Source organism: Sturnira hondurensis, unplaced genomic scaffold (assembly GCF_014824575.4).
Source record: "Sturnira hondurensis isolate 20B ecotype Veracruz unplaced genomic scaffold, ASM1482457v3 Scaffold0006437, whole genome shotgun sequence".
Lineage (NCBI taxonomy): Eukaryota > Metazoa > Chordata > Mammalia > Chiroptera > Phyllostomidae > Sturnira > Sturnira hondurensis.
In genome coordinates this window covers 9208288-9235415 of record NW_028079068.1, presented here as the reverse complement: position 1 = coordinate 9235415, position 27128 = coordinate 9208288, and the positions used below count along the sequence as shown (strand labels likewise).

The 27128-nt window shown below is 46.0% G+C and overlaps 1 protein-coding gene across 1 annotated transcript; it reads left to right on the top strand.

The window, feature by feature from the left end:
• Positions 1-768: 768 nt before the first annotated feature.
• Positions 769-23335, top strand: CPA2 (carboxypeptidase A2). Its single transcript, XM_037049195.1, has 11 exons — positions 769-1042; positions 2987-3068; positions 3706-3840; positions 5268-5363; positions 7055-7156; positions 9091-9189; positions 10525-10635; positions 11752-11842; positions 13337-13536; positions 15569-15653; positions 23100-23335. The coding sequence occupies exons 1-11, from the start codon at positions 978-980 to the stop codon at positions 23285-23287; spliced, it is 1254 nt and encodes a 417-aa protein (XP_036905090.1). The 5' UTR covers positions 769-977; the 3' UTR covers positions 23288-23335.
• Positions 23336-27128: the final 3793 nt, after the last annotated feature.

Below are 27128 nucleotides of genomic sequence, written 5' to 3'. Positions count from 1 at the left end.
CCAGGTCCCCAGGGGGGGTGTGCAAGAGGCAACTGATCCATGTTCCTTCCTCATTTCGATGTTTCTCTCCCTTTTCCCCTCCCTTCCCCTCTCTCTAGAAATAAACAAATACAATCTTCTAAAAAATGTTTCAAAGGAAAAAAATTAGAATCTATGATACAATTTTTTTTGTTTGTTTAAGGAAAAGCTGTAAAACAGGAGTTTGGAAAGATATACACCAAATGGTTTTCTTTGGGTGGAGAAATTATTGGCGATTACCGGTAAGTAAAACACCTCCATTTTATTCCAACTTGCTAGTACAAGCAATTTCATTGTCATAACCAGGGAGAGATTTTCATTTTGGGAAAAAGCACGGAGACAGAGACATCAATTTGACGCAAATGCAGATGGATCACTTTAGAGACAGTTCAAAATTGAATATTAAAAGGCCTTCTGTTTTGTTTTAATATAGAGTGAGAACTGAACAGGGCCCCATGTGCAGGGAGATTCTGCAGATGGGGACTCAGCGATTGCTGTGTTTAAGGGTAAACATTACAAAAATAAACAAATGAGCAAACTAATGGCATGTGATAGACAGGATGCCCAGGTAATTGCTATAAGTGTTGTGTCCTTTTTTTTTTTTCTTTCTCAGAGACCTAGAAAGGACTTTAACCTCAAGGCCTATTAATCTGGCTCCTGTCCCTGGGTAGCGTGAATAGCAAATAAAATCTATGATTTAGAACTTATGTCCTAAATCATAAATATTTGACTTGCCCTTCGTAGGCTCTTTCCATTAAGTTTGTTATCTCATCATAAGAATGGAAAATGTACACAGGTGGGTGTCTAAACCTTGAGAATTTGACCCACAGGTGGGAATTTTACCATGTGGGAATTCTTGAGTTCTTAGATTTCTGGCAGATCAGCCTCGGCCATGGTCCCTATAAATAACTCCAGGAGTGACGCTGACTGAGTTCTAGATTCTAGCAAGATCCTTGACCATGAGGTGGATCCTGTTTTTTGGTGCCCTTTGGGGGCATATCTACTGTCGAGAAACATTTGTGGGGTAAGTTATGCTTTCTGATACCTGTTTGAATTTTGCTTCCTTGATTCAGAGTCTCTCACCAGACTGCGGCAGAATCGAGGGTGGAAGTGTTCAGCATTTTCAGAGAGTTCTCTTGGATTTGGAGAGGAGACAGTGGGATTAATAGAAATGAATGATCAGAGAGAGTGAGAGAGAAGAGAGAGGAGAGAGGGGGCAGAGAGAGAGAGATGAATGACATTCAAAGACAAAAACAAAAATGAAAACTGAACACATACACCCTATTTCTCTCTGTACGTCCTCATTTTTTCCTCTGACGATCAGGATGTGAGGATGAAAGACGTGAGTGAAAACAAAGCTGTTTGGCCATTTATCTCAGTAAGTGAATGGATTGTTCTTCCACCTCTTCCTCCCTCCCTTCCTGGCCGCGTCAGCTCTTGTCCTCCCATCTTCGGACCTAGTGGCTGAGTAGTGGAACCTCACGAAGTGGGAAGACCAGGGAGGCAGATTTTAGTCCAGCTCCAACTCTCACGGCTTCGTAAGATTCATCTTTGCTCCAAAGTACTTTGTTCCAAGAATCTCTGAAGGGCTCTAGGTAGCATTTCTTGAAGAGTGTTCTAGGGAACTAACAAAGTGGTCCAGTAAATTTGGCCCCTTAAAGTGGGTGGTCAAATCAACTTGGGAATCTTAGGGTTAAATAAACTATACGATTTCCAGGTTTTTTTCCATTAACTAGATTAGCATGTGTTTTAAATTTATGAGAGGAGTTCTAGGTTGCTGCATCTACCCAGTATTTTTAATCATAAAACTCCTCACTTTTTTAAAATGCTGAGCAACTCAGCATTTAAACAGCTACTATTCCTTAGCTCCCACACCAGGAAATATTAGCCTCGTGTATTAACGTTTCTCAGTGCCTCTTCATTTTTTAAGGAGGACTCCTGGGAGTAAAGGCATTAGTCAAAAAGACTGAGATGCAAATGGAAGAATTTTCAGACCATCTGTGGCAGGTGGGCGCTTGAAGGCAGGAGGGCCTTGAATACCCCATCCTCTCACATGTATTCCACTCGAGTTCATTGGAAATTGCACAGCACTTGGTTTCAGAAGACCCGAATTCTTATCCCTGTAGACGACTGTATGGCTCTTTGTACCGATCCATCCCCACTGTACAAACCAACAAGGCAGTCCGCCTACTTGGAGAAAAAGATAGAAAAGAAACATCTGTCCCCAAGGGAGAGTTAGAAGAATCCAGCTCTACTACCCAACTTTTTACGAAGGATATGTGTTTGCTTGTTTTGCAGCTTCTTTCTCCTGCCAAGTTGTCCTTGATCTCCTTTATTCCCCACGACGTGTTTGCGCGTGGGGGAAGAGAGAGAGGCATGCCGTGATTTTTCTGGGTCCCAATTGTGTCTAGCTACACCCCAACTTTGGACTATATACATCTCATTTGGAGGTGGAACTCTGATACATTTGAGATAACAGTAGCAAAACAAACAAACAAACAAAAACCCCTCCCACACCCACACACACCATTCTACGTCTCTCCAGATGTGAATTCCGCTTCCAAGCACCAAACTAATGATTCTACTTTAAAAAAACAACAACCACTTATTTCTGAAAAACAGGAACAGACAAGTTTTAAAAGCCAGTTCTTCATTGAGCAGCAGGTGTCATTTGAGAATAATCGTTAGCTAAAGGAAAGGTAACTTTAATGTCAAGCCTCCTGATAGGAGCAGGTACACCTTTGAATTATTATTTCGATAACATACCTTGGGGGAAGTGAAGCTGTTCTATCAGATGCTCATTCTGCGGATGTGGGTCAGTGCACTATTTATCAGTTTCTTGATTCTCAGAGAGGTCATCAGTGGCCGCGTTAACCTGGCACATGGAGACGAACAGGGGCAGACAGCGACAGGAACCAGTGTCCAGGTTTTGCTTTTTAAGGCCATGCCTGTGGTTACTATTCTTTAGAGATCAAGTTCTTGAGATCGTACCAGAGAATGAAGAACAAATAAAAAATCTGGCGGAACTGGAGGCTGAAGAAGATCTTCAGGTATCTGTCCCAGAGTGACTACTCCGCAGTTACATGTGATGATCGGTACCTCTCACTTGGGACCTACTCATCTTCTCTGACTGTGTGGGATGCCGGCTGATGAAGCTGGGATGCAGGACACCTGGGCTCTTGTCCCAGCTCAGTGACCTGGGGCAAGTCACCCACGTTTCCTGTGTCTCATTTTCCCACTGAGTCTAATGAGAATAAATAAACCATTCTTCCCTCTCATAGGTTTTATTGTAAGAACGAAAAGAGAGATTGAAGTTACTTTGAAAAAATTCTGAACATTTTAACGTATGATTTCCTTTCTAAAATAATTTATAGTAGAACATTATTATACAATGAATTAGGTCACCTGAATGTCAACGGTTAAAAAAAAAAAACTGCCACAGTTTTAAATACTCTGTTACTTCTGCCCATTTTAACAGCAAACTCCGGTGGGGTGGTTATAAAACGTATGTCAATGCTTGGCTATTTAAAAACCTTTCTTGCAAAATTACAGTGATTCCACAATGATTCCAGTCTTGTGGGCGTGAGATAAAATAGATGGGAATTGACTTCTCGAAATCTATCAGTGCGGAGCTGTCCGCTTCTCTGACACGACCCACTCATTGCCTTGGCCTTTTATCCCTTTCAGCTTGATTTCTGGAAATCACCCACTACACCAGGGCAGACAGTCCATGTCCGAGTTCCCTTTGTCAGTGTCCAGGCAGTGAAAGTTTTCTTGGAGTCCCAGGACATGGCTTACTCCATCATGATTGAAGATGTTCAGGTAATTACCCCACAGAGCACCCTTCCAGAGGCTTGCTGGTCCATTTGAACAGAGGACCATCCTCCTTTATCCTTGGGGACCCTCCGCCAGGGGAGGAACCTCTGGGTGCCACTAGGGCCACCCTGCAGTGTGCACCATCCCTGAGAAGTGGGCAGAGAGGCCCTGCCCCTCTCTCTTTTGCATTTGGCACAGATAGGATGTGGTAATAAAGAGTTTAAGGGCCAGGACAAGAGAGTCTTCAGCATGAAATGTAAAAGGCAAACTGATGGGTATTAGTCAAAGTAGGTAAAAGTAAGATTTTATTCATCTAGCTTTAATTGGAGGTTACCTTGGGCCCTGTGTCTGACCATGGGGCATAAATGTATTGGCCACTGTATGAGAAGGCGCTTTCTGAACAAAAGATGAAGCAGTCAACTCCACAGACTGTAACAGAATTTATTATTGGGTAGTTTACTTCCAGGAAGATTGGGCCAGAGCAGGCAGAAAGATGTTCCAGCAGGTTTGCACAAATTACTCCCCGCTACCAGGCCCCTGTTGCTGTACTTTGTGTGTGTGTGTGTGTGTGTGTGTGTGTGTGTGTGGTACACTAATGATTGATAGGACAAAGGGACAAAGAAGGCTGTAGCTCCAGGGGCCACACCTCCTGGTGGTTTGTGATCAATGATGTTCAACCAGTGTGCCACAAGAATTTTTAAAACATGGGCTAACTGACTGGTTTTAGTCAGGGGTACCCACCTCTTTTCCCTTAGCCTGTCAGAAAAAAAAATGACAACAGCCATAACAATAGCCATCCGGTGTAGATGAATCAAAATTATACCTTTTTTTTGTCGACTGACAGAAAACATATTTTTTGATGTGCCGCAGAATTTTAGTAATTAGTTCATGTATGCCATGAGATGAAAAAGGTTGAAAAATCGCTGTGATAGATAATTATTTATAATCGACACTATGACCAGTTTGATATTGATCCTGGTTGTCGTGGCGAGCCGGCCGCTGCTCACAAAAACATTCACAGCTACAGTTTAAGGAACACAGCCAGCCATCGACTAGCAAGCTCCGGGATGCCTGTTAAGAACTGTGAAGGGGGTCAAAGGTCACAGCTTGGAAGTTAAGACATGAAGTGAAATCTGGGACATGGAGATGGAGATGGAGCTGGTGGTGTTCACACCTCCATCTCTACAGCCTGGGTTCCCACAGAGGGAGGAGGAGCCGTGGGAGAACCAGAGGACTGACGGTCCTCCTATACTTGCAGCATCCGGCTGGCCAGAGGCCCCATTGATGCCCATCGTCTTCCAGGGCGCTGCCAGAATAAGGCAGAGGCATGGCCCCAGAGCCTACAGGACAGGAAAAAGGATGCCTGGGACTGTATTGAACAGATGCAAATGCACTGCTATAAGCTAGTCACAGGTATGATTGTTTTTTTTTAGGTTCTGTTGGACAGAGAGAATGAAGAAATGTTATTTAATCAGAGAAGAGAACGAAATGGTAACTTCAACTTTGAGGCTTATCATACCCTGGAAGAGGTAGGTGTTTCAAAAGGAACATCTGAGAAATGGGCCCTTCTCTCCTCAGGTGACAAAACCCGTATGTTCCCTTGGTGATTTAATGGAAACGATTATTTCCTAACTTCTCCAAGTTTCCTAGCATTTCACAGCCAGTATGAAGTGCCAGGGCCTTAAGACACGACCCAAAGCCCACCTGCCCGTGCCAGCAGCCATCCCACGATTTTCCGAGCAGCCAGAAGTATCTTAAGCGAGCACACAAACAGCCTCCTGTGGGCGACCGTGCTCTCTGCTCAGGGCCCCCTTGCTGGCTTCTGGCGGGTGCTGCCTACAAAGCCGTTTGAGCGCTGTGCTTCATGCTGTCACTGATGATAGAATCAGGAGACACCTCAACACCTCTGACTTCCAGCCAAAGGCCTGGTCCCCGACCCGCCCACCGCTCCCATGCCTCACATTTGTGCTCTTTCCCGAGTTTTGTCATAGTGGCAACACCCCTTCCTGCACCCGAGTCACGCACCGACACCTGGGCACCTGGGCAAGTCCGCACAGAACTTTTCCTGAGCCCACAGGGGGTCTATCTGCACTGAGTGACTTGGGGGTGAGGGATGGCGGGGAGGGGCATGAGCAGATGGGGACTGGGGCCTGAGGGGAGAGGAAAGGTCCAGACAGGAGGTTCCTGGTAGGTGCTGATTCTCCGGGGCAAGAATTATAAAATGCAAAAAACTCTGAAAACAAAGCCCCCCTCCCTAATTTATTTGGTGACACAAGCTAACCTAAATTCATGGGGGGGGGGGGAACACACAAAATCTGACTTGAACTGACTTGCTACTCATTTGTGTCGCTGCCAGAAATATCAGTGTGTGTGAATATGGAGCAGTGCCACCGGAAGTTAGATACAGAGTGCAGGCTCTCTACCTTCCTAAAATCGCACGCGCCCCCCTGAAAAAAAAATAAACCCCTTAATTTGAAAAATGTGTACGGTCTCTAAGGATTTCAGACAAGGGCTCGTGGGTCGGCCCGGCGAGGGAGAAGAGGGCGCACAGCCTCTCCCCCGCGGGCCCCACCAAGTGGCGCGTGTCCCGCGCAGGGCCGACGCGGGCAACAGCTGGAGGAGCTGTGCTCCTGCGGTTCGCTCCCCGCCACGGCCAGGCACGTCTCGGTCCCGCCGCAGCCGCGTCGCCCCAGCCGCCCCTCATTTCAATCAACTTCGTGAACTGGAGGCGATGTAGCTGCTTAGTGCCTCCGAGGCGGGCACCCTGTCGCCCCGGCCCGAGCCAGCCCCGCTGCCTTTTGTAATGCGGGTCTCGCCTCTAAATCCACTTTTCTTTTTTTCTTTCTTTCTTTTTGTGCTGCTGCCACTTGAGTTCCTCTACTAGCGAGCGTGAGCAGCTTTCTGACCGGGGCAGTTGCACACCAGAGCTGGGCGGGGAAAGCCACCGGCAAGCCAGAAAGTGCCATTTTGTTTCCAGCACAAAACGGGAAAGAGCAGGCTCGGCAGCCGCAAAATGGCTTCCCGGGCTTCTAGCCCCTGCAGAGGAGGCCCGGGGACTCGGGTCTCAGCTCTGATCCAAACGTCCTCAATCCGGCAGCATCCGTCGCGCTGCCCTCTCCACTTTGTCCCGGGGGAATGGAAAGGAGGGAGAGAAACATCGCGAATGGGTGCATCAGGTTTTTCATTTGCAAACGTCTTATTTACTCTTTAAACACTGCAGATTTCCCAGAAAATGGATGACCTCGTGGCTGAGTACCCCAATCTAGTGAGCAAAGTGAATATTGGCTCCTCTTTCGAAAATCGGCCCTTGAACGTGCTCAAGGTACACAGGTGCACGCGCCCAGAGTCACGGGGCGCTCGGGTGGGACCAGCGGCGCGGCTCCGCCTGCAGAGCGGCCCCCGCCCCCGCCGCAGCCCCCGGTTCCAACCGGTCCTTGCTGGTTTGGAGTATCCACCTCCGCACTCCCCACCCCCGCCCCTTTTTTTCCTTTTCTCCTTCCTGTGCCGACTGACGCAGGTCTGCAGGGGTGAACTAAAGCTCTCATCTCGGGAGATTGGCTCGCAGGCAACCAGAGAGCGAGGCGCTAATAGGAACCGAGGGCGGGGGAGGCGGTGCGGGGCCCGGGGTGGCTGGGGGCCGGCGTGGGGGGGACGAGGCGAGGCATTCCGTGATAAATCAAGCTCGTGGTTCTGCGTCCCGCTTTTCTTTCCTCGATCTTAAAAACAGAAACAATAAAGACTACGAGAGTTTTTTTTTAAGCGGTGAAGCCAGTGAGCCGCATTTAGAAAAACAGTTCCCGCATTAGAAAACGGGTTTCCGCAGTGCGTGAAAGGGTGACAGGCGACTGAGTCGCAAACGGATATGCCCCCAAGCAGGGCCCTTTGTAGGTATTCCAACCTGTTAACCTCTAACAGAGATTTCAGGTTTTTTCACCTTGCCCTGAAAAAGAGTGAAAGATTTCCTAGAAAGAGTTTGTTAAGGAAAAAAAAAAAAAAAAGAAAAAGAAAGAAAGAAAAGGAATGTCACAACCCCCTGCTAAATTTGGAAACGTTATGGCCGAGAACCAACGGACTCAGGACAGATGGATTTCTCCAGAATGTTTTTCTCCAGGCAGGCCTGAGAGAAGCGGTTTGCCAACTTACTGACACTGGGCCACATTTGCTAACATTCACTACCTTCTTTTTAAAAATTTCCTCCTGCCTGTTTCTCCCGCAGCTGGGTCAGGAAACCGCAGCGCCCCCCCTCCTCTCTCCCCCACTTGGATTTTCCTGGCCTTCCCTTCTCCAGCGTGGTTTGTGGTTGAGAATGTTATGTGTTTTTGAAAGTTCCCTGCTTTTTTGCATTTGAACTCTTTGGAGGAAAAGGCACAGAACATTTTAAACAAAAACTCTCAAAACCCATGAAATGTAATCTTTAGCAGGGATTTTCATTTCTCATTTACCTTATCTCCTATGTTTAGCATGCTGCACGGAGATAGAAGTTGATAGTGCAAAAATAATCTTTTCTCCCCCATTTACTGATCCAGTTGGCAAAGCTGCCGCTCCAAAGAAAACCAAGTCACTTGGATCATAAAATTTCAGCTCTGGAAAGCATATCTAGAGCCTACCATCCTGTTTTTACGAAGGGCTCCACAGGTTATCACGAGCAAAATAGCACCATGATTGTGCTATTTTTTATTACAAAAATAGCACAATCATTGTATGAAATAGGAGACTAAAGAAACAGACCCCACCCCCAAAAAAACAAAACAAAAGAAAAACAAAACATCCCCGTATTCCTAATTCCACGATTATGGAGTGGTAGCTATTAACATGTTGCAGTTTATCCTGTTTCTTTCTCTTCTCCTCTCTCTCTTTCTTTTACTCTTTGGACATCTACATACATACACACGAATTATCATTAAAAAAATTAAAAAGTCATCATACTATTCTATAACCTGTTTTTCAAAATTCACAACATACAGTGAACATACTTCCATGGCATTACATGATCTGCAATGATTTTTTTACAGACGCGAGAAAAAGAAAAAGTCTCATGCTCTCGTTATCTTGCAGTTAAGCTTTTATTAAAGGAAGGGGCTCAACCTAATCACCTGAGTGAGAAGAGTTAATAGGTACTTCACTGTCTACACCTCCTCTTTTGTACTCAATCACACCAAGTAACCAGAAAGATGGAGAGACAAGGCCCTGGGTGAAAGAGAAAGGACTGGGAGTCCGCAGCGGCTGAGCGTTCACGTTTCCACACTTCTTTTGCAGTTCAGTACTGGAGGAGACAAGCCGGCCATCTGGCTGGACGCCGGGATCCATGCTCGCGAGTGGGTTACGCAAGCTACCGCACTGTGGACCGCAAATAAGGTCATCTTGCCTAACATTCCTTGATTAGTGCGCCTTTCTGGGGTCAGACCCTACCTAAGCATGGGACGATGCCTGTGGGCCTGAGGGCTCACGCTCTCAGTCCAGGAGCTTCCCTTCTCATTCCGGCAGGAACAGACCCACTGCCGATTTTTTAGTCCTGCCCCAGCCAAGTACCCTGGCACTGTCCCTCAGGCAGACCACCGTGTGCCTGTGAAAAGACACAGTGAGCTGGGAGAGATCGAAAGGGTAACAAAGGAAGACCCCCGGGAGTCAGACTTCAGCATAAGAATTGGACAAGAGAAAAATTGCTTTGCTGCCTTGAATTCCCAGGGCTGAGGCACAATGTGCTAGAAATCTATAATATCACGGAAGGGGCTCAAGATGGAAAATATAAACAGGGGCGGGGAGAGTTTACTTTGACCTGCAGATCCAAAGTGGGATTCATAAGGTGTTTTGGTGGTTCTGAAATGTTTCCAAATCTGATTGTGAAGTCGGTATAGCAGTGCCTCTCTTCCACGTGTTCATTGGAATTGGAGTCAGGACACCAGGCTGGGTATGACCTTGTCTGGTATTTCTTAAGTAATTCAAAAATGACACGCTATAAATCAGAATGTTAATTCATGAGCAAAGGAAATCAATCCACATCAGATCATTCAAGCATGTGCAACCACGTGCACACTGACTGATACATTTTTCCCTTCAATTAAAATGCGGTTACCTTTAGGGTATTATGAAATGGATATTTAACAGTTGAATAATAATGCTTTAGGATGACTGAGCACAGGAAATGAGTAAATTTTAATCCAGCAGAAACTTCAACTCGACTGCAATTGATTGCAAGTAGAAATTTAATTCCCCAAATGGAATTTAACTGTTTCTCTGTATCTGTAGGAAAGTCTCTGCATATTTAAGTTATCTGATGTTGGTCATGAGATCTTGGGAAGCTACCCTGTGTGGTGATTAAGAAAAAATGTAAACATTTCCTTGGTTGGTAGATCCCTGTAAGCCGCCTGCACCGTTGCCTACCATTGCAGAATTCCTCACCGGAATTAACAGGGAGCATTCTCCTGCTTTTCAGAGAAAGTGGATAAGTGGTATCTGATTTTTAGTTAATATAAGTAAATTATTCTAACCAGAGACAAAAGTATAGGCGTTGGCCTATGAAACACATTAACACTGCAGGCGATTAAAGGAAGTCCTGGAAGACTCTTATTGACTAGCAGAGCTATCTCGTTCATGTTTGGGGGAAAAAACACCTTGCCGTAATATTTCATCCTGTGTGCCCTGGTGAAAGGGAAGTGTGAGCTTGGCGTCTGTGTTGTTGTCTCTGCTCAGATTGCCTCTGATTATGGAAACGAGCCATCCGTCACTTCCATTTTGGACGCAGTGGACATCCTCCTGCTGCCCGTCACAAACCCCGATGGCTATGTGTTCTCTCAAACCAAAGTAAGCCTGGACTTTTTCTCTTCTTAGAACAAGAATCGAAGGAGCTGTGTAGGAACTTCGGAAACAAGATAAAAGTAATCTGTCTGTCCTTGACTTACCCTAAACAGAATGCTCCATCTCTCCGTAGTGGCCCCGCATGGAGCGAGCAGTGGAATTTATAATCACTTATTCCAGCACACGATGTCTTCACATATTGCCTCCGTCAGAGCCTTGTTTCGGCTGTTAGGCTGGGCTGTTAGAGTTCAGTGTTCCCAGTGAGTCACCTAGGAGATTTGTTCCAATTATCTCTGTGTTTTTGTGGTAGGATTGATAGAAAAGAGGAGGCGGATGTTACCTGCTGACAATTAGATTTGCAATGGGATTTAGGTAGGCAGTACAATACATCTAACATTTTGCTTAAAATCTGTAGAAGAAATCCTCTGGAGTATTACTAAAAGGAGTTATGTGTTCTTTTTTTTTTTCTTTTTAAAATCTCATTACAAAACACCATTGTGGCAACCGTGACCCCATGTATGTTCAAAATGAGTGAGAGCTTCGAGTTTATTTTTGGAGAGATCTGACTACAATAGCGTTTTTCAATGTGTTTAAAAGAAGCTCGTACAAATACTAGTACTCATCTTATGAGGTACTCTGTGAATAAAGGTTCCACACTCAAGTTTGGGAAATATCGTCCACTGTATCTTTCTCTCTTGGATTTTCATTAAAAAAAAGCAGAGCATTAAAAAACCCTTAGAAGTTCTAAAGTAAATCAGCTAACTGAGCTCTATATTTTCCCCAAATATTCTATCACAAAACCCTTGCTCCCTCCCCACTTTTTGAGTTTTTCTTGTTGCCATTGAATAGAACTGGGGTTTTCCGGAACATAGTTTGGCAGGTCTTCATTTGAGGAGATGAGAGAAATGTCTTCTACCCCGTGTGTGAGACAGCTTAGAAGCTCCAAGCAGAACTGTGTGTGTGTGAGGACTGGTCCACACCTCTGTGGGGAGTGAAATGTGTGCGGTTCCAAAGGGCGTCCGGGAGGGATGGGGGAAATTAACAAAATTCTAAAGAGACCTTCTCATCAGGCTGAGTGACTGCCCCCATCCCCCCCATTCTCGTTTTTTCTGGATTTTAAAGAATCGTATGTGGCGAAAGACCCGGTCCAAGGTATCTGGAAGCCGCTGTGTTGGTGTTGATCCTAACCGGAACTGGGATGCAGGTTTTGGAGGTGAGCACCCTGGAACTTGCCTCCAGGGATGGTCAGATGTTGTCTGGCCAGCTAGCTGTTTTGCATGGCTCTGCAGGGCCGTCAGCCTGCTAAGCCCATTCAGGATTCAAGCCATTTAAAAACCTATTTGAAAAACACTTAACTGAATTCCCTTCACAGGCACGCAGTGCTGTCACAGAGCTCTGAGCAGCATTTAATATATTTTGTCTCACATCTCGGTTTTCCCACAAGCTGTAGCCGCCTCGGCTTCTGAGCTCTCACAGCAAGACATTGCGCAATGGAGGGAGGCTGCCGGAAGCCCCAGACCAACCACTAGAGGGGGTTAGCATCTATTCGGAAGAGAAGCATTACATCATCTATGGATGCTTCGAGAAAGAAAACTGAAGTACAAGTAGGATTAAGAAGCTGATTTTCAGAATAGATTTAAAAGAGAAAATGCTAGCTTGCTGCTCTGGCTCTGTTGACTTGCAGCCGTAATTTTTCAGAGTTCAGTGGCAGTCTAGTCCGGGCTGGCCTTTATGCTTTCAGGCATCAGTTAGAAGCCCTTCTCTCTCTCTAATTGCAGAATTGAAATTTGTTTGGTTTTTCCTCAGAAGGTACGATAACAGTGAGGTGAGAAACTCGATCTCTTCCACTGCAGTTTTCCTAACACCTAGCACGGTGTCTGGAACACAGAAGGCAATCACTAAGTACTTGTAAGGAAAATAAATTAGCGACACTCACTGAACCCAGAAAGAACACATTGGGGGACTCAGAGAGAATACGGATGAGTGGCAACTTCTTCATTTATTGATTTTATCAATTTTACAATAGTTTTTTTTTTAGTGTAGGGAAAAAAATCAAAGCGTCAGATCCAAAATAATGTTGCCCTTCTGAAATAATCCTAAAATAAAGCTGACAGGCTATATTTATTCATATTACTTAGAGACCTTTGGAAGTCCTGGGCCCTGCCCATGCCATCAGAGTTTCTGTAATGTCCACAGCCCTGGCCAGGCCACTGTGAACCAACTTCAGTGGTCACAGGTAACTCTAGTAGCTGAGAAAAGCAAGGCCAAAGGTGGCCTTGTGGTCAGAAGTACTTGTGATTTCCCCCCTGTAGAAGGGGTGACAGAGGTTCCCTGAAGTTGTGGTTTGTGACTTAGAGGCGCAGATGCACAGGATCTTTTACTCTTGGACTCGGAGAGTTGGAAGAGATCCCAGAAAATGAACTTGCTTAACTCCCACCCAATGCAGGAATTTCATCTATAATATTAAACCTAGTTTTTCTTCCAATAACTCCCACAGAGAGGAGATGATCTAATTTGATCGCTCTCTCTGCCATATAGAAGAACCATATTTTAAAGGATGTCCAGAATCATTTCAGTTCAACTTCCTGACTCTGACATTCCTGCTCTGCTTTCCAGAGGAGGAGCTTAGTGATGTGTGGTAACTGGCTTCATACAGTGTCTTCCTAAATCTCACTGTTCTCTTTGGCCTTCTTCTGCACGCCATCAGGGCCTGGAGCGAGTAGCAGCCCTTGCTCTGATTCATACCATGGACCCAGTGCCAACTCTGAAGTTGAAGTGAAATCCATAGTGGACTTCATCAAGAGTCACGGAAAAGTCAAGGCCTTCATTACCCTCCACAGCTATTCCCAGCTGCTGATGTTCCCCTATGGGTATAAATGCACCAAATTAAATAACTTCGATGAGCTGGTGAGTTTCTCAAACTTCATTTCAGCTCAGCCACCAATATCCATTGTGCAGACGGATACGTTTCGGTCCAAAAGTTAGGAACTGAGATGGGAGTGCATTAGGGATAGGTTATAAAGATGAATGAGGCACGATATTGTCCAACCACTGAGAAGAACGTGATGTGGACTTCCCTAAATTAGGTATCTTTAGGAAATAGAATTCACGAAATTATTACTGCTTTCATCTAGATGAGCAAGGCCCTGATTTGAACATAAGTTCCCAGGATGTGCTTTCTGTTGCTTAGGAAATAACCACTTGGATTTGGACCCGAGGTTCTCAGATCTGGTCAGGTGCTCTGTGCTGACTCCCAGCTCCTTGCCTAGTACCTTCCTGCTGCCCTCAGCTCTGTGACCTGCTGCCATGGTGCACTGCTGTTTGATGTTGGGCACAAAACACTCATTTCCCTAACTTCCATTTCCTCCATTGTCTTTCCTGTTTGAGGGATAAGTGAAGTGGTGACATCTCAGGTGGCTGCTTACAAATGACCAAGACCTGTCCCCAGCTGCAGAGCATGTGCAAATATTTCCAATGTGGCTTTTAGGCTTAATTTTTGAAACCTGTATGCTAGAGATAAGCCCTGAGATGCGACCTTTTGGTTAATTTACTTTCAAATAGATTATTGTCAACAGCTCCTGGCAGAAATGGAATAGATTATTCCAATTCAGGTGTATCTTTCATCCCATCAGTTGGATTTTAGCACTGTTTAGGGCAGTTTTCAGGGTTTTGATGGTGTGCAGTATGACTCAAGGTTGAATCGGGGGGAAAAAGAATGTCAAGGTTGAAAAGAGCCTAAAAGGTGCTTTTAGAAGATCTAGATCACCTTAAATTATCCACACCTGGGGCTCAAATCTCTGCCAGATAGTTATTCATCCTGCGATTGGATGGTTTTTTGGCTTTAAGGAGCCTGTTCCATGTTGGGGCATATTTGATTGTTTGCGTTCTTCCTTAGAGAGAGCCAAACCAACTCCTTATGGTTTTTACCTGTCAGGCCTGATTTATCGTCTGGCTCCATGGAGCACATTTATTTCTTTTTGAGAGGCAAATCCACTAGTAACCTGCTACTCCCAGGTTTTTCTTATCTCCACTATTGCAAATACCGCCAGTTCTTTCGGGCCCTCATAATAGGGTCCCAAGTTTCCATAACATTCCGCTTGCTATTTTCCAAACATGCTTTGGTTTGCCTGTGTACTTCAAGAGTAGCTCCCAGAAGTGAATGTAAAGCTTGCGTTGAGGGTTAACTAGCACAGCAGAGCGTGACCATAACCGCCCTCAGCCAGACCAAGCACTTCTGCTTATGCAGTTGAGGGTCCGTTTATTGGCAGGAGTGCCAGCCCGTGGACTCACGTTGGGCTTATTGACAACTGAAACCCCCAGGCTCTCCGAGGAGTCTGCCGAGCCAGGTTCCCCGCGTCTGGTAATTGTACAGTTGTTTTCTTGGGCCCGAGTTTAAGACCTGACATTTATCCCTAGCAAGGATAGTAAAGCCTCAATCAGTCAAAATTGGAACCCTCAAATAATGGAAAATATTTTCCTGAGCTCTACTTCTTGGAAAAAGAGACAATCATAGGGAAATAAGTCGATGTAAGGATGTAGCAAAAAAAAAAAAAATCACCTTTCTGGGTAAATCCTAGGGTCAGTACACATTCTGTTGCACCCATTACTCCATCCCCCTCTACGCTCCTGCCCCGCCCATTTCTGTCCAGAGCCCTGAACAAGGAGAGTTCATGGCAAAATAGTGACCCTGGTCGTTATTAATGCAAAGGTGCAGATGATCAAATAAACAGTGAGGATCTTCATGTTGTATTTTAAAAGGCAATGAAAGTGAGCTGTGCTCACTCCGTGAAAATGGTCGAAACATGAAGGGTGTTGTGCTTATTCCTCAATCAGGGAGTGAGTTAATCAGAGTGTCCCGTTCTGCATTCTGCTATTGGGCATCTGTTCTTCCAAGAGACGGGTGTTAGCCACTCACCTTCCCTTGGTTCTCTCACTCTAGAATGAAGTGGCCCAAAAGGCTGCCAACGCTCTGAAGAGCCTGCACGGCACCAAGTACAAAGTGGGTCCTATCTGCTCAGTCATCTGTAAGTATCTAATGTGTTTTTACAAAAGGCCCACTGGGATAGGAGGCACCGTGTGATTTGGGGCCATAGCACTGAAATGCCCTGGTGTAAAATGGGCCCCCCTTCATGTATGAAACCCAGCCTTATCAATCTCCCTCAGCGAGGCTGGGTCTTCTCCCTGACGTGTTTCCTATGTGACATCGAGAACAAAGAACTTTCAAAATAGGGCAGTCGTGTGCTCTCCGCTCTGCTTGTCCTGACCCTTACAGCTCACTCTTGGCATGTGGAATCTCTGCCTGAAAACAGGCCTTCATCAAGACTTGGTCCTGAGTCATCACTTTTATTAATGACACTTTTCTTGGCCAGCTTCCTGAACCCCACCCCCCCAGCCCCCCCGCCCCGGTGGCCTCGGATAAAAATAAGAAATGTCTACAGTGCTAAGGAAAAGCCCAGTGTGCCCTCGTGCAGATTTTGAGTCCCCTAAAGGCATCCCTCCAGTCCCTGTGGACACAGCCAGAGACTCAGGACCTTGTGAGTGAATGTCAGGAGTTCCCTAGTGTTCCCATGGCCATGATCCTTTGGAAACAAGTGCTTCTTACAGGCACCCACTCTGTTCAACACAGTTTTGTTAAGCATCTTTTGAGCACTGATCATTATGCCAAGTATTGGAGACATAATGAAGCACAGAGTCTTCACTTCGATATGGAAGATGAAGAGGAAGTCAATGAACTTCAGTTCATGTGCAGTATGCTATCAACGCTCCAAAAGTATTAGAAAGTTAAGGGGAATTTAGCAGTGGCAGAGCCAGGGAAACTTTTCATCTAGGGAGATGGCAGGGTTTTGAAGGCTGATCACCAGACAGCTGGGGAAGGGGAAGGGGGTGGGGCACTCGGCTCCTTCACAGCACGTGCAAAGGTGCAGGAGGGCGAAACTTGGTGGGCCCTGTGAACTACACGGAGGCTCAGAGCAGCTGGGATGAAAGTGGTGGGAAGGAGAGTGGGGGAGCTCAGGGCTTCGTGCGTGTACCACGTTAGGAGTTTAGGTTTTTAACCTAAAGGATTCTGGAGGCCTCTGGAGAGCTTTCAGCAGGCATTGTGTTTTAATTTAGACAAAACATGTTGGTTTCAGTGTGGAGGATGAAGTGATAATGGACTGGATGTAGGAGCATCCCACTGAAAGAGTAGGGAGAGCTCTGGAGAGACATGCTGCCCAACTGGAGCAGTGAGGGTGGGAGACATTTAGGAGGGAAAACCAAAGGTTTTTTGCTGTTAATGGGATGTGGAGAGTTTCTCACCAAAGGACATTGCGTGGTGCCATTAACCGAGGGAGACATCCGGGAAGGTGAAACAGGTAGTGGTTGGAAAGATAATGAGTTTAGCTCTGGAAATATTGAGGGTTTTTAAAAATATATATTTTATTTATTTATTTTTAGAAAGAGGGGAAGAGAGGGAGAGAAACATCAATGTGTGGTTGCTTCTCACACACCCCCTACTGGGGACCTGGCCCACAACCCAGGCATGTGCCCTGACTGGGAATCGAACCTGTGACCCTTTGGTTCACAGACTGGCACTCAGTCCACTGAGCCACACCAGCCAGGTCTTGAGGTTGTTTTCAAGTGGGGATGCCCTGCAGGCTTTGGGCTACATGGCCCCAAGATTCTGCAGAGAGAGACAGAGACAGAGACAGACTTGGGGATAGTTGACACAGAGAGGATGGTTGGTACAGGACAGCAGGAGTAGGAGGAGTCACGGGTGGAGGAGGGGAGTGAGACATTCGGCTGAAGAAGAGGTTAGTCGTCAGGGAGGGAGACGCCGCAGGGCGGGGCAGAGAGAAGACAGATCTCTATGTTTCAGCAATTGTTGGACAGGAGGCAGCGTTTGACAATGACAAAGGCCACAGAAAGGCTAACTATTACAAGGACAGAATGTTTACCATTGGATTTCCATCACTAGTGTTAAAAAACAAAATTCAACTGAGTAAATTTGAAGATCTAATGGGCTTTTTAAAGCAATTCATGAATTAGGCAGCATCCCATCTAGCAACCAAAAGGGCACTCTGAGGGTAGTACAGAATGGAAGATTTCGTAAACAGAAAGAGGGTGGACCAAGAAGTTAAAAGCGGATTATTTCGGGCAAGGACACCTTTTCTTAGGGGAAGGCGGGGGATCTCACCAGGCAGATTAACTCACTGGTGTGGGTCAGGAAATTCCAAGCTGATTTGCTTAAAATGCCACTCCTGGGAGAGGCTTAAACTGCAATTAGGTTAGGTATTAAATCTAGGTTTGGTGTCCTGGGCTTTTAGCACAAGTGATGCCATTTTGGGCCTGTGGTTTTCTCTTTTTTAACACTAGTGTTGGGGGAGGAAGACATTTTCCTGTATCCTCAAGGTTCTTTCAGCTGGTTTAATAAATAGACGTGAGACAGATTAACAAAAGAAAATGACCGAATTTAATTACATACATATGTATGGGAACCCCACATCCATGAGGGGTCCGATGGCAGAAAGGGCACATTTAAATAGATGCATGCAGAAGGTTATTGCAGTAGAAGCCGAAGTTCCGTAAACTAAAGCGTGCCCTGCCCTATAGATAAGTCAAAACAGAAAGACGGTTATCTCGGATAATCTTTAATTATGGACGAGGCCCCTAATTCATGTCCTTCTAGGCAGGTAAGCGGGGGAGGGCAGAAGTTTCTCTTGCTTCCACAGGGTCCTGGGCTGCTTTTAGCTCAGAACAGTCTGCACAGCGCACAGGCACATCTCAGGGTAACTTGTCTTGAACCCCTCCCTGTACTAGCTTATTGGCCACCGGGAGAGAGCAGTTTCAGGAGAGTGGTAGGAGGAGCCGCGGGAGCTCAGGTTGGGGAGCGGCAGCACTCGGGAGCCGCTGGCTCTTCCGAGGAACCTGGATGTGAAGGGGAGCAAGGATTCCTTTTATAAAAAAAATTTTTTAAGTTTTGAGTTTTACTTTTTTTATTGCATTTCTTCCATTACCATTTATCTCTCCTATACCCATTATTATTATTTTTTTTAGATAAGAGGCTTATTTACTGACTGGGGAAGGATTAAGAGAGGGAACTATGAAAGATGCAGGAGAAAGAAAGAAGAGACGACCAGTGTAATACTTTCGCAGAGTCGGGGAGGAGGGGGGCAGACCGGGCTTGAACCAGAGCGGGGTCTGTAGTCATGCTGCGGGCAGAGTCAGCTGTCTGTGCCAGAGGGGTGGTGGCCGAAATCTGAGGGTATACACACTTCTGAGGCGTGGTTTTCTTTCTGTTTATGTATTTTTAGGGAAAGGGAGGGAGAAAGAGAGGGAGAGAAAAATCAATGTGTGGTTGCCTCTCACGCAACCCCTACTGGGGACCTGGCCCACAACCCAGGCATGTGCCCTGACTGGGAATCGAACCAGCGAACCTTTGGTTCACAGGCTGGTGCTTAATCCACTGAGCCACATCAGCCAGGGTGGAGGCATGGTTTTTTTAATGGGAATCATTAAAAAATAAAATTCGACCCAGTAACTTTGAAGATCTAGTTGGCTTTACTAAGCAGTTTACGGATCGGGCAGCACCCCGAGAAGGGCACCCTGGGGTCGTGCAAGATGGGCGGTTTTTATAGGCAGAAGGAAGGTGGGGCAAAGAAGTGGAGGGTGGATTATTCAGGCGAGGACACCTTTTCTTGAGGGAAGGCAGGGGGTCTCACCAGGCAGGTCACCTCACTGGTGTGGGTCAGGAAATTCCAAGCTGATTTGTTTAAAATGCCACTCCTGGGAGAGGCTTACACTGCAATTAGATCAGGTGTTAAATCTAGGTTTGGTGTCATGGGCTTTTAGCACAAGTGATGCCATTTTGGGCCTGTGTTCTTCTCTTTCACGGAGTTTGGAGAGCAGAGAAGTAATAGTTCACGCATCCTATCTAGAACACTTCCTGAAAATCTAGAAACTACTGATCTGGTGGTATTTCAGGTGATGATAGTTCTTTTTTTTCCAGATGACGATTTTTTGTTTCTTTTTTCTATTATGATGCATTTAAAAACTTCATAGAAAAACAGAATCCAATAACCAACATTTTAATTTTCAGTTTCAATTTCATGAATGGTTTTGTCAATGAACACAAATACATTAATCTAGCATGTCCATATAAGAGCATTCAAACCTATGGAGAATTTTTGCAGTAATTTATTTGAACCAAGCAGAGGATGCACCTGGAAGCAAAATCTCAACAGACTGAGAAAAATGCTTCAGATGATAATAGTTTGCAGTTTCTCTAATGCGTTTGAGACTAAGGAGGGAAGTAAGGGAGGTTACATAGAGGTGAGAGGAGGCAGGGCGGGGTGGGATGGCGCGACAGTTAAGACCGATTACACGGGCGCTCTTGAGGGTGGTCATGCTTTAGAAGGAGGGGTTTGACAGGTGTGTGAACCTAGATGCACAGACAGAGTGGACTCGGCTTGCTTAAGGCGAAGAGAAGCCTTTTACGGCCCTGGGACGCGACTCCCCACCATGACCTGCCCCGTTAGGAATTTATGGTCAGGTCACGCCGTGAGATTACTTTCCGTAGAACCTCTTTCTCGTCCACAAGCTGTTAGCCAGTGTTCCAGTTTGCATCCAGCTGTTTTTCAGTTAACATTATTTCTGGTACAACTTTATGTTTTTCCACTCCAGGTATTTGTTTTCCCATTTTAGTGCTATATCCCAGTCACTGGACCTTTGGGTTGTGTTAACTTCTTGTTAAACAGTTCTACCATGGACGTGTTGGTGCGAGCCCCGCTTCCCTGTAGATCTCTCTGGTGTAGCATCCCAAGGCAAGAATTCCACGTCAACTGGAATGAACGGCTTTGGAGCTCTTACTGTTCCCTGGGAAGACTGAGCTGCCTGCAGTCGCCCCGACCTTTGACTTTCCACTCAGGATGGTTCTCCCCTTTGGTGGGGGTGCCTCTAGGGACAAGGGCCTCCCAGTGAAGGCCCCAGGGCTGACGGGCACACGCTTTCTCCGTCTGTGTGGCAGCCTGTGTGTGGAGGCTGGAGTTCAGAATGTCAGCAGAGTGGCCTCGGCCATCTTGTAACTGGGAATCTAGTTTCCCCCCTCCCCAGCTGAGGTATTTACAAGTGAGGGAGACGTAGGAAGGCTGAGGTTCAGTATGTTTTTCTTGGTAAGGTCACAGGTATTGAAGACATTTTCAATAAGCAAATATCAGAGGAGTATAGGGTTTGCTGTCTGATATTTTTGGAACCTGACCATTAGTGGTCAAGCAAGTTCTGGCTGCATCTCTGCCCAGAGTCGACTCTGTTATCTTTGATCCTGATCTCACTCCAGCTGAGGCAAGCACTGCCTTTAGGAACTAGTCCCAGTTAAATGCTTTTGGCCTCCTGCCCCAGGTTGCTGTGCAGCTGCGGGCCCAGCACCTGCTTCACTCCGCCCGGAGGCGGCTGGACTTTTGTGGTGGGTGAGACATTTCCTGGGCAGTTTCTCATCCAGAAAGGGCCTCGAGGATCTCTGCTACAACAGGTGTTTGTCCAGAAGGAGTTGTGACTTGAGTTCTTCCTCAGAAAGGTGTAGGGGACAAAAACATAGACCTTGGGGACAGGGGTCTGGGTTTGCGTTATAGCTCCACCATTTTGGAACCAAGTAACTTTGGGCGGGTCACTCATCCTTCCTTGGTTTCTTCATCTGTGAAATGGGTTGTTGAGAATCTCAAAAAATAGAATGGAGGTTTAAAGTGTTCACCAACTCTAGGGCACTATGTAAGTGTTCTTCGTTAGTTTTTTGGTGAACTACTCTCCTCCACGTACCTCTTGTCTGTAATGTGGCCCAACTTTTTTGATAGGATCCTAGTCACACTTAGAATCACAACTGACATTTATTTAATACTTACTTTACAGACATTACCCCAGACCCTTCATTCAATCTCTCTGAGCCTCAGTTTTTTATCTGTAAAATGGAAATAAGACTAATATCTACTTCATGACTCAGTGGTGATTAAATGAACCAATTTAGCATAGTGCCTAACACATTTAGTTAAGCACTCAACAAGTGCTGGAATCATAAACATTATATTATTCCATTTAATTCTCATTGCTCTGCGAAATAACTAACAGTATTATTCCTATTTGACAGATGGGGCATTTGGGACTCAGTGAGATAAGCGATGCGCCTTAGGTCACCAGCTAATGTTTGGCAGAATCAGGATTCAATCTGAAATTAGCATCCTGTCTACTGTGGACTTCTTTTCTTTCTTTCTTTTTCTTTTTTTTCTAAGTCCTCACCCAAGAATGTGTTTATTGATTTCAGAGAGAGGAAGGGAGAGACAGGGGTGGGGGGAACACAGGGAGAGATAGAGCAACAGACATCAATGTGAGAGCAAAATATTGATTGGTTGCTTCCTGTATGCTCCCTGACTGGAGACTGAACCTGCAACCTAGGTATGTGCCCTGACTGGGAATCGAACCCGCAACATTTTGGTAAATAGGATGATGCTCCAACCAACGGAGCCACCTGGCCAGGACCCACTATGGACTTTCCGTGTGATTGGCTCTGTCATGTAGCCACACCAAAGGCATGATGAGTTAGCACTTTTGGCACCAGAAAGGCTCAGTTCAAGTCAGAAAACCTTCAGTATTTGCTGTTTACCAGGCGCTACTGTAGCTGCTGTGAGTGAAGACAGACACTGGTTAGAGGAGTTGTGTTCATTCACAGTATTAACCACGAGTCCTGCCCCGCCCTGGTACAGCCTCCAGGGTCTTCCCCTTTGCCTGGCCCTGTCCTTAGGGACGAGGTGACTTCCTCCATCTCTGCCTCAGCCACCTCCTTCAGTTCACCTCTACCTGCCCTCTCTGGGCGGGGCCTCAAGCAGGTCCATCACTCAGCTCTTCTGAGTCATAATCACCCGAGTCTTTGTAGGCTAATGCCACCTTCCTTCGTCATGTGTCTTGTCAGCGGCCCGGCATGACACAGGTGCGTGTTACTCTATTGCATGAGCCCATCAAACGTAAGTATTGGGCTTGTTATTTTATATAGAACAAGGCGTGTTCAGCTCTTACGCTGAAAGTTCCCTGAGGTCAGGGACCAAATTTTTTCTCCTATTTGTAATCCCTCCTCTCCCTCTAGAGAAAACAGTGTCTACGCCTAGCAGTCTTCTCAAGAAGGAAATGGGGTGGCCTCCAAAGTTACAGACAATGCCAGTTAGGAAAGCAGGCAGGATTCCAAATGGGTGTGTGGAGCAGAGGCCCTGAGAACACCAGGGGAAGGCTGCGTATACCCTAGAGGGTCCCTTTGCATAGCACCTTTTGCGTTTCATGGTGTTTTTCCGTAAGCATGATCCCCTACTAAGCTATCCTGGCTCTCAAGGCCCACCCATGCAGACAGGGGCCTAGCTTACCTTTGTGATAATGGTTGAACTTAACATAGAGCTTCTGTAGCTGTGAGAGGCCAGTGGGAATAGCACAATCAGGCTTTCCTCTCATGTGCCCGTCAGACCAAGCCAGTGGAGGAAGCGTTGACTGGGCCTACGACTCTGGCATCAAGTACTCGTTTGCCTTTGAACTGAGAGACACGGGTCGATACGGCTTCCTCCTGCCTGCCAAGCAGATCCGACCCACGGCCGAAGAGACCTGGCGAGGCTTGAAGACCATCATGGAGCACGTGCGAGACCATCCCTATTAGGGCTGTGGGAGAATAAACAGCATTAAAAGCTCTCTGGTTTGAAGCAGAGTTGTGGAGTGGGGGTTCCTTTTTCTAATCCTGATGTAGGAGGATCATTTCTTCAATTTATGTTGCCCCGAAATACGGCAAACAGCTGAGCTCTACCCCTTCCCCTTTTTAAAAGAATCCATCCTTAGCAAAATGCTCCCAGCATCCTTTCAATATTTAAAAAACATTGTGGTGAAATAGACATAAATTTCAACATTTTAACCATTTTTAAGTGTATGAATATCACCACCATCCATCTCCAGAACTTTTGCATCATCCCGAATGGACACTTGGTACCCGTTGAACAGTAACTCCCTGTTCTTCCTGCCTCTGACCTCTGGGAACCCTCGTCTGTTCTGTGTCTGTGAATTTGCCTATCTTAGGAGCCACCTATAAGTGGAATGATATATGAAGGGGGACCTCCCAGAAGCCGGGCTTTATTTATAAAAAATTGTGTATTTATTATTACACGTTTAAACCTCTGTCACCTTCAAAGTCCTCGCCTTTTGGTGCAGTACACGCATGGAGATGTTTTCTCCGCTGCTCAGAACAGTTTTCGAACTTGTCAATTCTGATGCCTTTTAGAGCTTCTGCCATTTTTTTTTTCACTTCTTCCACATTGGCAAAAACGTTTCCCTTTGAGGACTTTTTTCATCCAGGGAAACAAACAAAAAAGGTCATTCCACAGGCTCTCAGTAGATCCGGTGAGTAGGGAGGGGAGGCACAGGGGTCATGGCTGTTTTGGTCAAAAACTGCTGAACATGCAGTGCAGTGCGGGCAGGTGCGCTCGTAAATCAGCCGTCATGAAATGGGCAAACGCGTTGAAAGAGTCTTCAAACAAAACGCACTGAAGCTGCACACAGCTTCTCACCACAGCGTCAGCTGGTACAGTGATACAGATGGGTTCCTAGAACACTCACCTAGTAGGGGAAGCCTGCACTACAAGGGGCCCACCCTCCAGGGGTAATTCTGCTTTTTGGGGGGGTCTCTCTCGTAGCCTTTGTCCTTTTGTGACTGGCTTATTTTACTGAGCATAAGGTTTTCAAGGTTCATCCATGTGGCGGCACATGTGTTGGCTCCTTCACCTTAACCCAGTAGCATTTTAGAGCTAGAGAGGGGCGTCTGAGTTCATTTGCTCAGTAAATACTAATGAAGCAACTACACTGTTCCAAGCGTTTTGCCAAGTACTGTGCCCTCTGGTCCCATTATTGCCTTTGCTTTTCTGTTTCTGGTATGCCGCCTTATAGACACTGGTGGGGACCCAAACCAGTGACACTCCTTCATGATTGCCTCGTCAAGTCTGGATCTCAGACTCCATGTAATTTCTCTTTAGACATTTACTTCCATTAGGGGTTGAAGTTTTCTTCATGTAGATGATTTTCTCTGAAGAGGAAGGGGTGGGAAGTGAATTTCAGCTTGCCTGGAATTCTGGGTACTTGATTTTTTTTAAATGCTCATCCGGGGATGAGTTGATTGATTGTAGAGAGACAGGAAGGCAAAGACAGGGAGAGAGGCGGCTGGCTGCTTCCCGAAAGCATCCTGACTGGGGATAGAACTCACAGCGCTTTGCTACACGGGACGGTGTTCCAACTAAATGAGAACTGAGTCAGTCAGGGTGGGCGTTTGATTCTTTAGTTCACATTTCTTGCAGATTCAGGTCTCAGCTTTTCTTGTTACTAATACCAAAGCTGAAATCCACCTTGGTGAAGGAGAGCCCAGTCTGAGACGGATCGGGACGGGCAAAGGAGTTCACTTTCAGCCTGGGAAGGATGAAGAGTTCTGGCAGGAGCCCCAGGCGCTCAGCTCCTCGCAAAGACTCTCCCTGACCAAACCGTAGTTGGGTTTCTCTGAGTCCTCTCTTTGACTAGGCTTATGCTTGGGGCTCTAAGTTGGTCTCAGCAAAGTCCTGCTAAGGACATTGTCCCCTAAGCCTTGCTGTCTGATCAGGCTCCTTATCTTCCACTCCTGCTGTTTCAACCCTTGGCCTGCCTTTGGCAAGAATCCTGCGAGGCCAGTGAGGCCAGTAGGCCCCTACGTGCGATGTCGCCTCTTCGCAGTCATCCATCCGCTCACCCCTCGCTCTGTGGTCTTCATGGTGTTCAGGGTCGGACACAATTACTTTCCCTGATTACATGACCCCTAGTGCAGTAATTCCGAATAACGTCTTTCATACAGTTTTAACAAATATCAGAATAATTTTTCTTTGTCCCAGTCACCGCCCCTGGTTCCATCCACTCCCCTTAGCAAGTGCAGAGAGAGTGTAGTCCATGGGGCAGTGGGGTGGGGGAGGCTGGTGGGATTTGGGGCTCCCACAATAGACTTGAAGGCCCTGGAGCCCGTGAAGAAGCTGTAGAGGTCACAGGTGTCTTCTGTTTATTCTGCTGTGACTTGGGGACAAGGCCACTAGAGATTCAGAGCTTCACAAATGTAAGAAAGTCTTATTTTTCATAATTCCATGAAATCTTAACTTTAGCTCAGACCCTAAGGAAAACAGGTAATTTATTCAGACTAACACATTCTTCCTATACCTTTTACCTCATGTATTTCTACTTTCTCACCGGAGTCCTAGGAGTTATGTGTCTGATTCCTAACACAGGCCATAGACTGTCCTTGTGGTGACTTGCTCTGGTGGATTTTCTCACAGGGCTGGTCAAGAGTGTGTTCTTGGAGCTGGCTGGGCATTTCTTTGCTAGCCTTCACTTTTAAAAAATATATATTTTATTTATTATGCCATTACAGTTGTCCCATTCTCCCCCTTCATTCTCCTCCACCCTGCACACCCCTCCCCCACCACTCCCCCCCTTTAGTTTATGTCCATGTGTCACAAGTTCTTTAGGTTCTTTATTTCCCATACTATTCTTGCCCTGCCCCCTTTCTCCCCACCATCTGTGCTACTTATTCTCTGTACCTTCTCCCTCTCTCCTCCTCCCACTCCCCTGTTGCTAACCCTCCATGTGATTTCCATTTCTATGGTTCTGCTCCTGATCTAGCTGTTTTCTTAGTTTGATTTTGTTTTAGGTGTGGTTGTTAATAACTGTGAGTTTGCTGTCCTTTCACTGTTCATGTTTTTAATCTTCTTTTTCTTATATAAGTCCCGTTAACATTTCATATAATAAGGGCTTGGTGATGATGAACTCCTTGAATTTGATCTTATCTGAAAAGAACTTTATCTGCCCTTCCATTCTAGATCAAAGCTTTGCTGGATAGAGCAATCCTGGATGTAGGTCTTTGGATTTCATGACCTGGAATACTTCTTTCCAGCCCCTTCTTGCCTACAAGGTCTCTTTTGAGAAATCTGCTGACAGTCTGATGGGAACTCCTTTGTAGGTGACTGTCCCCTTATCTCTTGCTGCTTCTAGGATTCTCTCCTTCATTTTAGTCTTGGCTAATGTAATTATGATGTGCCTTGGTGTCTGCCTTCTTGGGTCCAACTTCTTTGGGACACTCTGAGCTTCCTGGATTTCCTGGAAGTCTATTTCCTTTGCCAGATTGGGGATGTTCTCCATTATTATTTGTTCAAATAAGTTTTCCACTTATTGCTCTTTTTCTTCCCATTCTGGTACCCCCATAATTCGGATGTTGGGATGTTTAAAGATGTCCTGGAGATTCCTAAGCCTCTCTTCATTTTTTGAATTCTTGTTTCTTCATTCTTTTCTGTTTGGTTGTTTCTTTCTTCCTTCTGGTCCCCATCCCTTGATTTGAGTCCCAGTTTCCTTCCCATCACTATTGGCTTCCTGTGCATTTCCCTTCATTTCAATTAGTTTAGCCTTCCTTTGTTCCTCTAATTTGTGACTAAAATCACCCAGTTCTGTGA

Bases quoted from the DNA above. Each gene is read 5' to 3' on its own strand.
- CPA2 (XM_037049195.1), top strand. From the start codon at position 978: ATGAGGTGGATCCTGTTTTTTGGTGCCCTTTGGGGGCATATCTACTGT. The intron at 3,069-3,705 runs GTATCTGTCCCA...TATCCCTTTCAG, and splicing joins AGGCTGAAGAAGATCTTCAG to CTTGATTTCTGGAAATCACC. The intron at 9,190-10,524 runs GTCATCTTGCCT...GTCTCTGCTCAG, and splicing joins CACTGTGGACCGCAAATAAG to ATTGCCTCTGATTATGGAAA.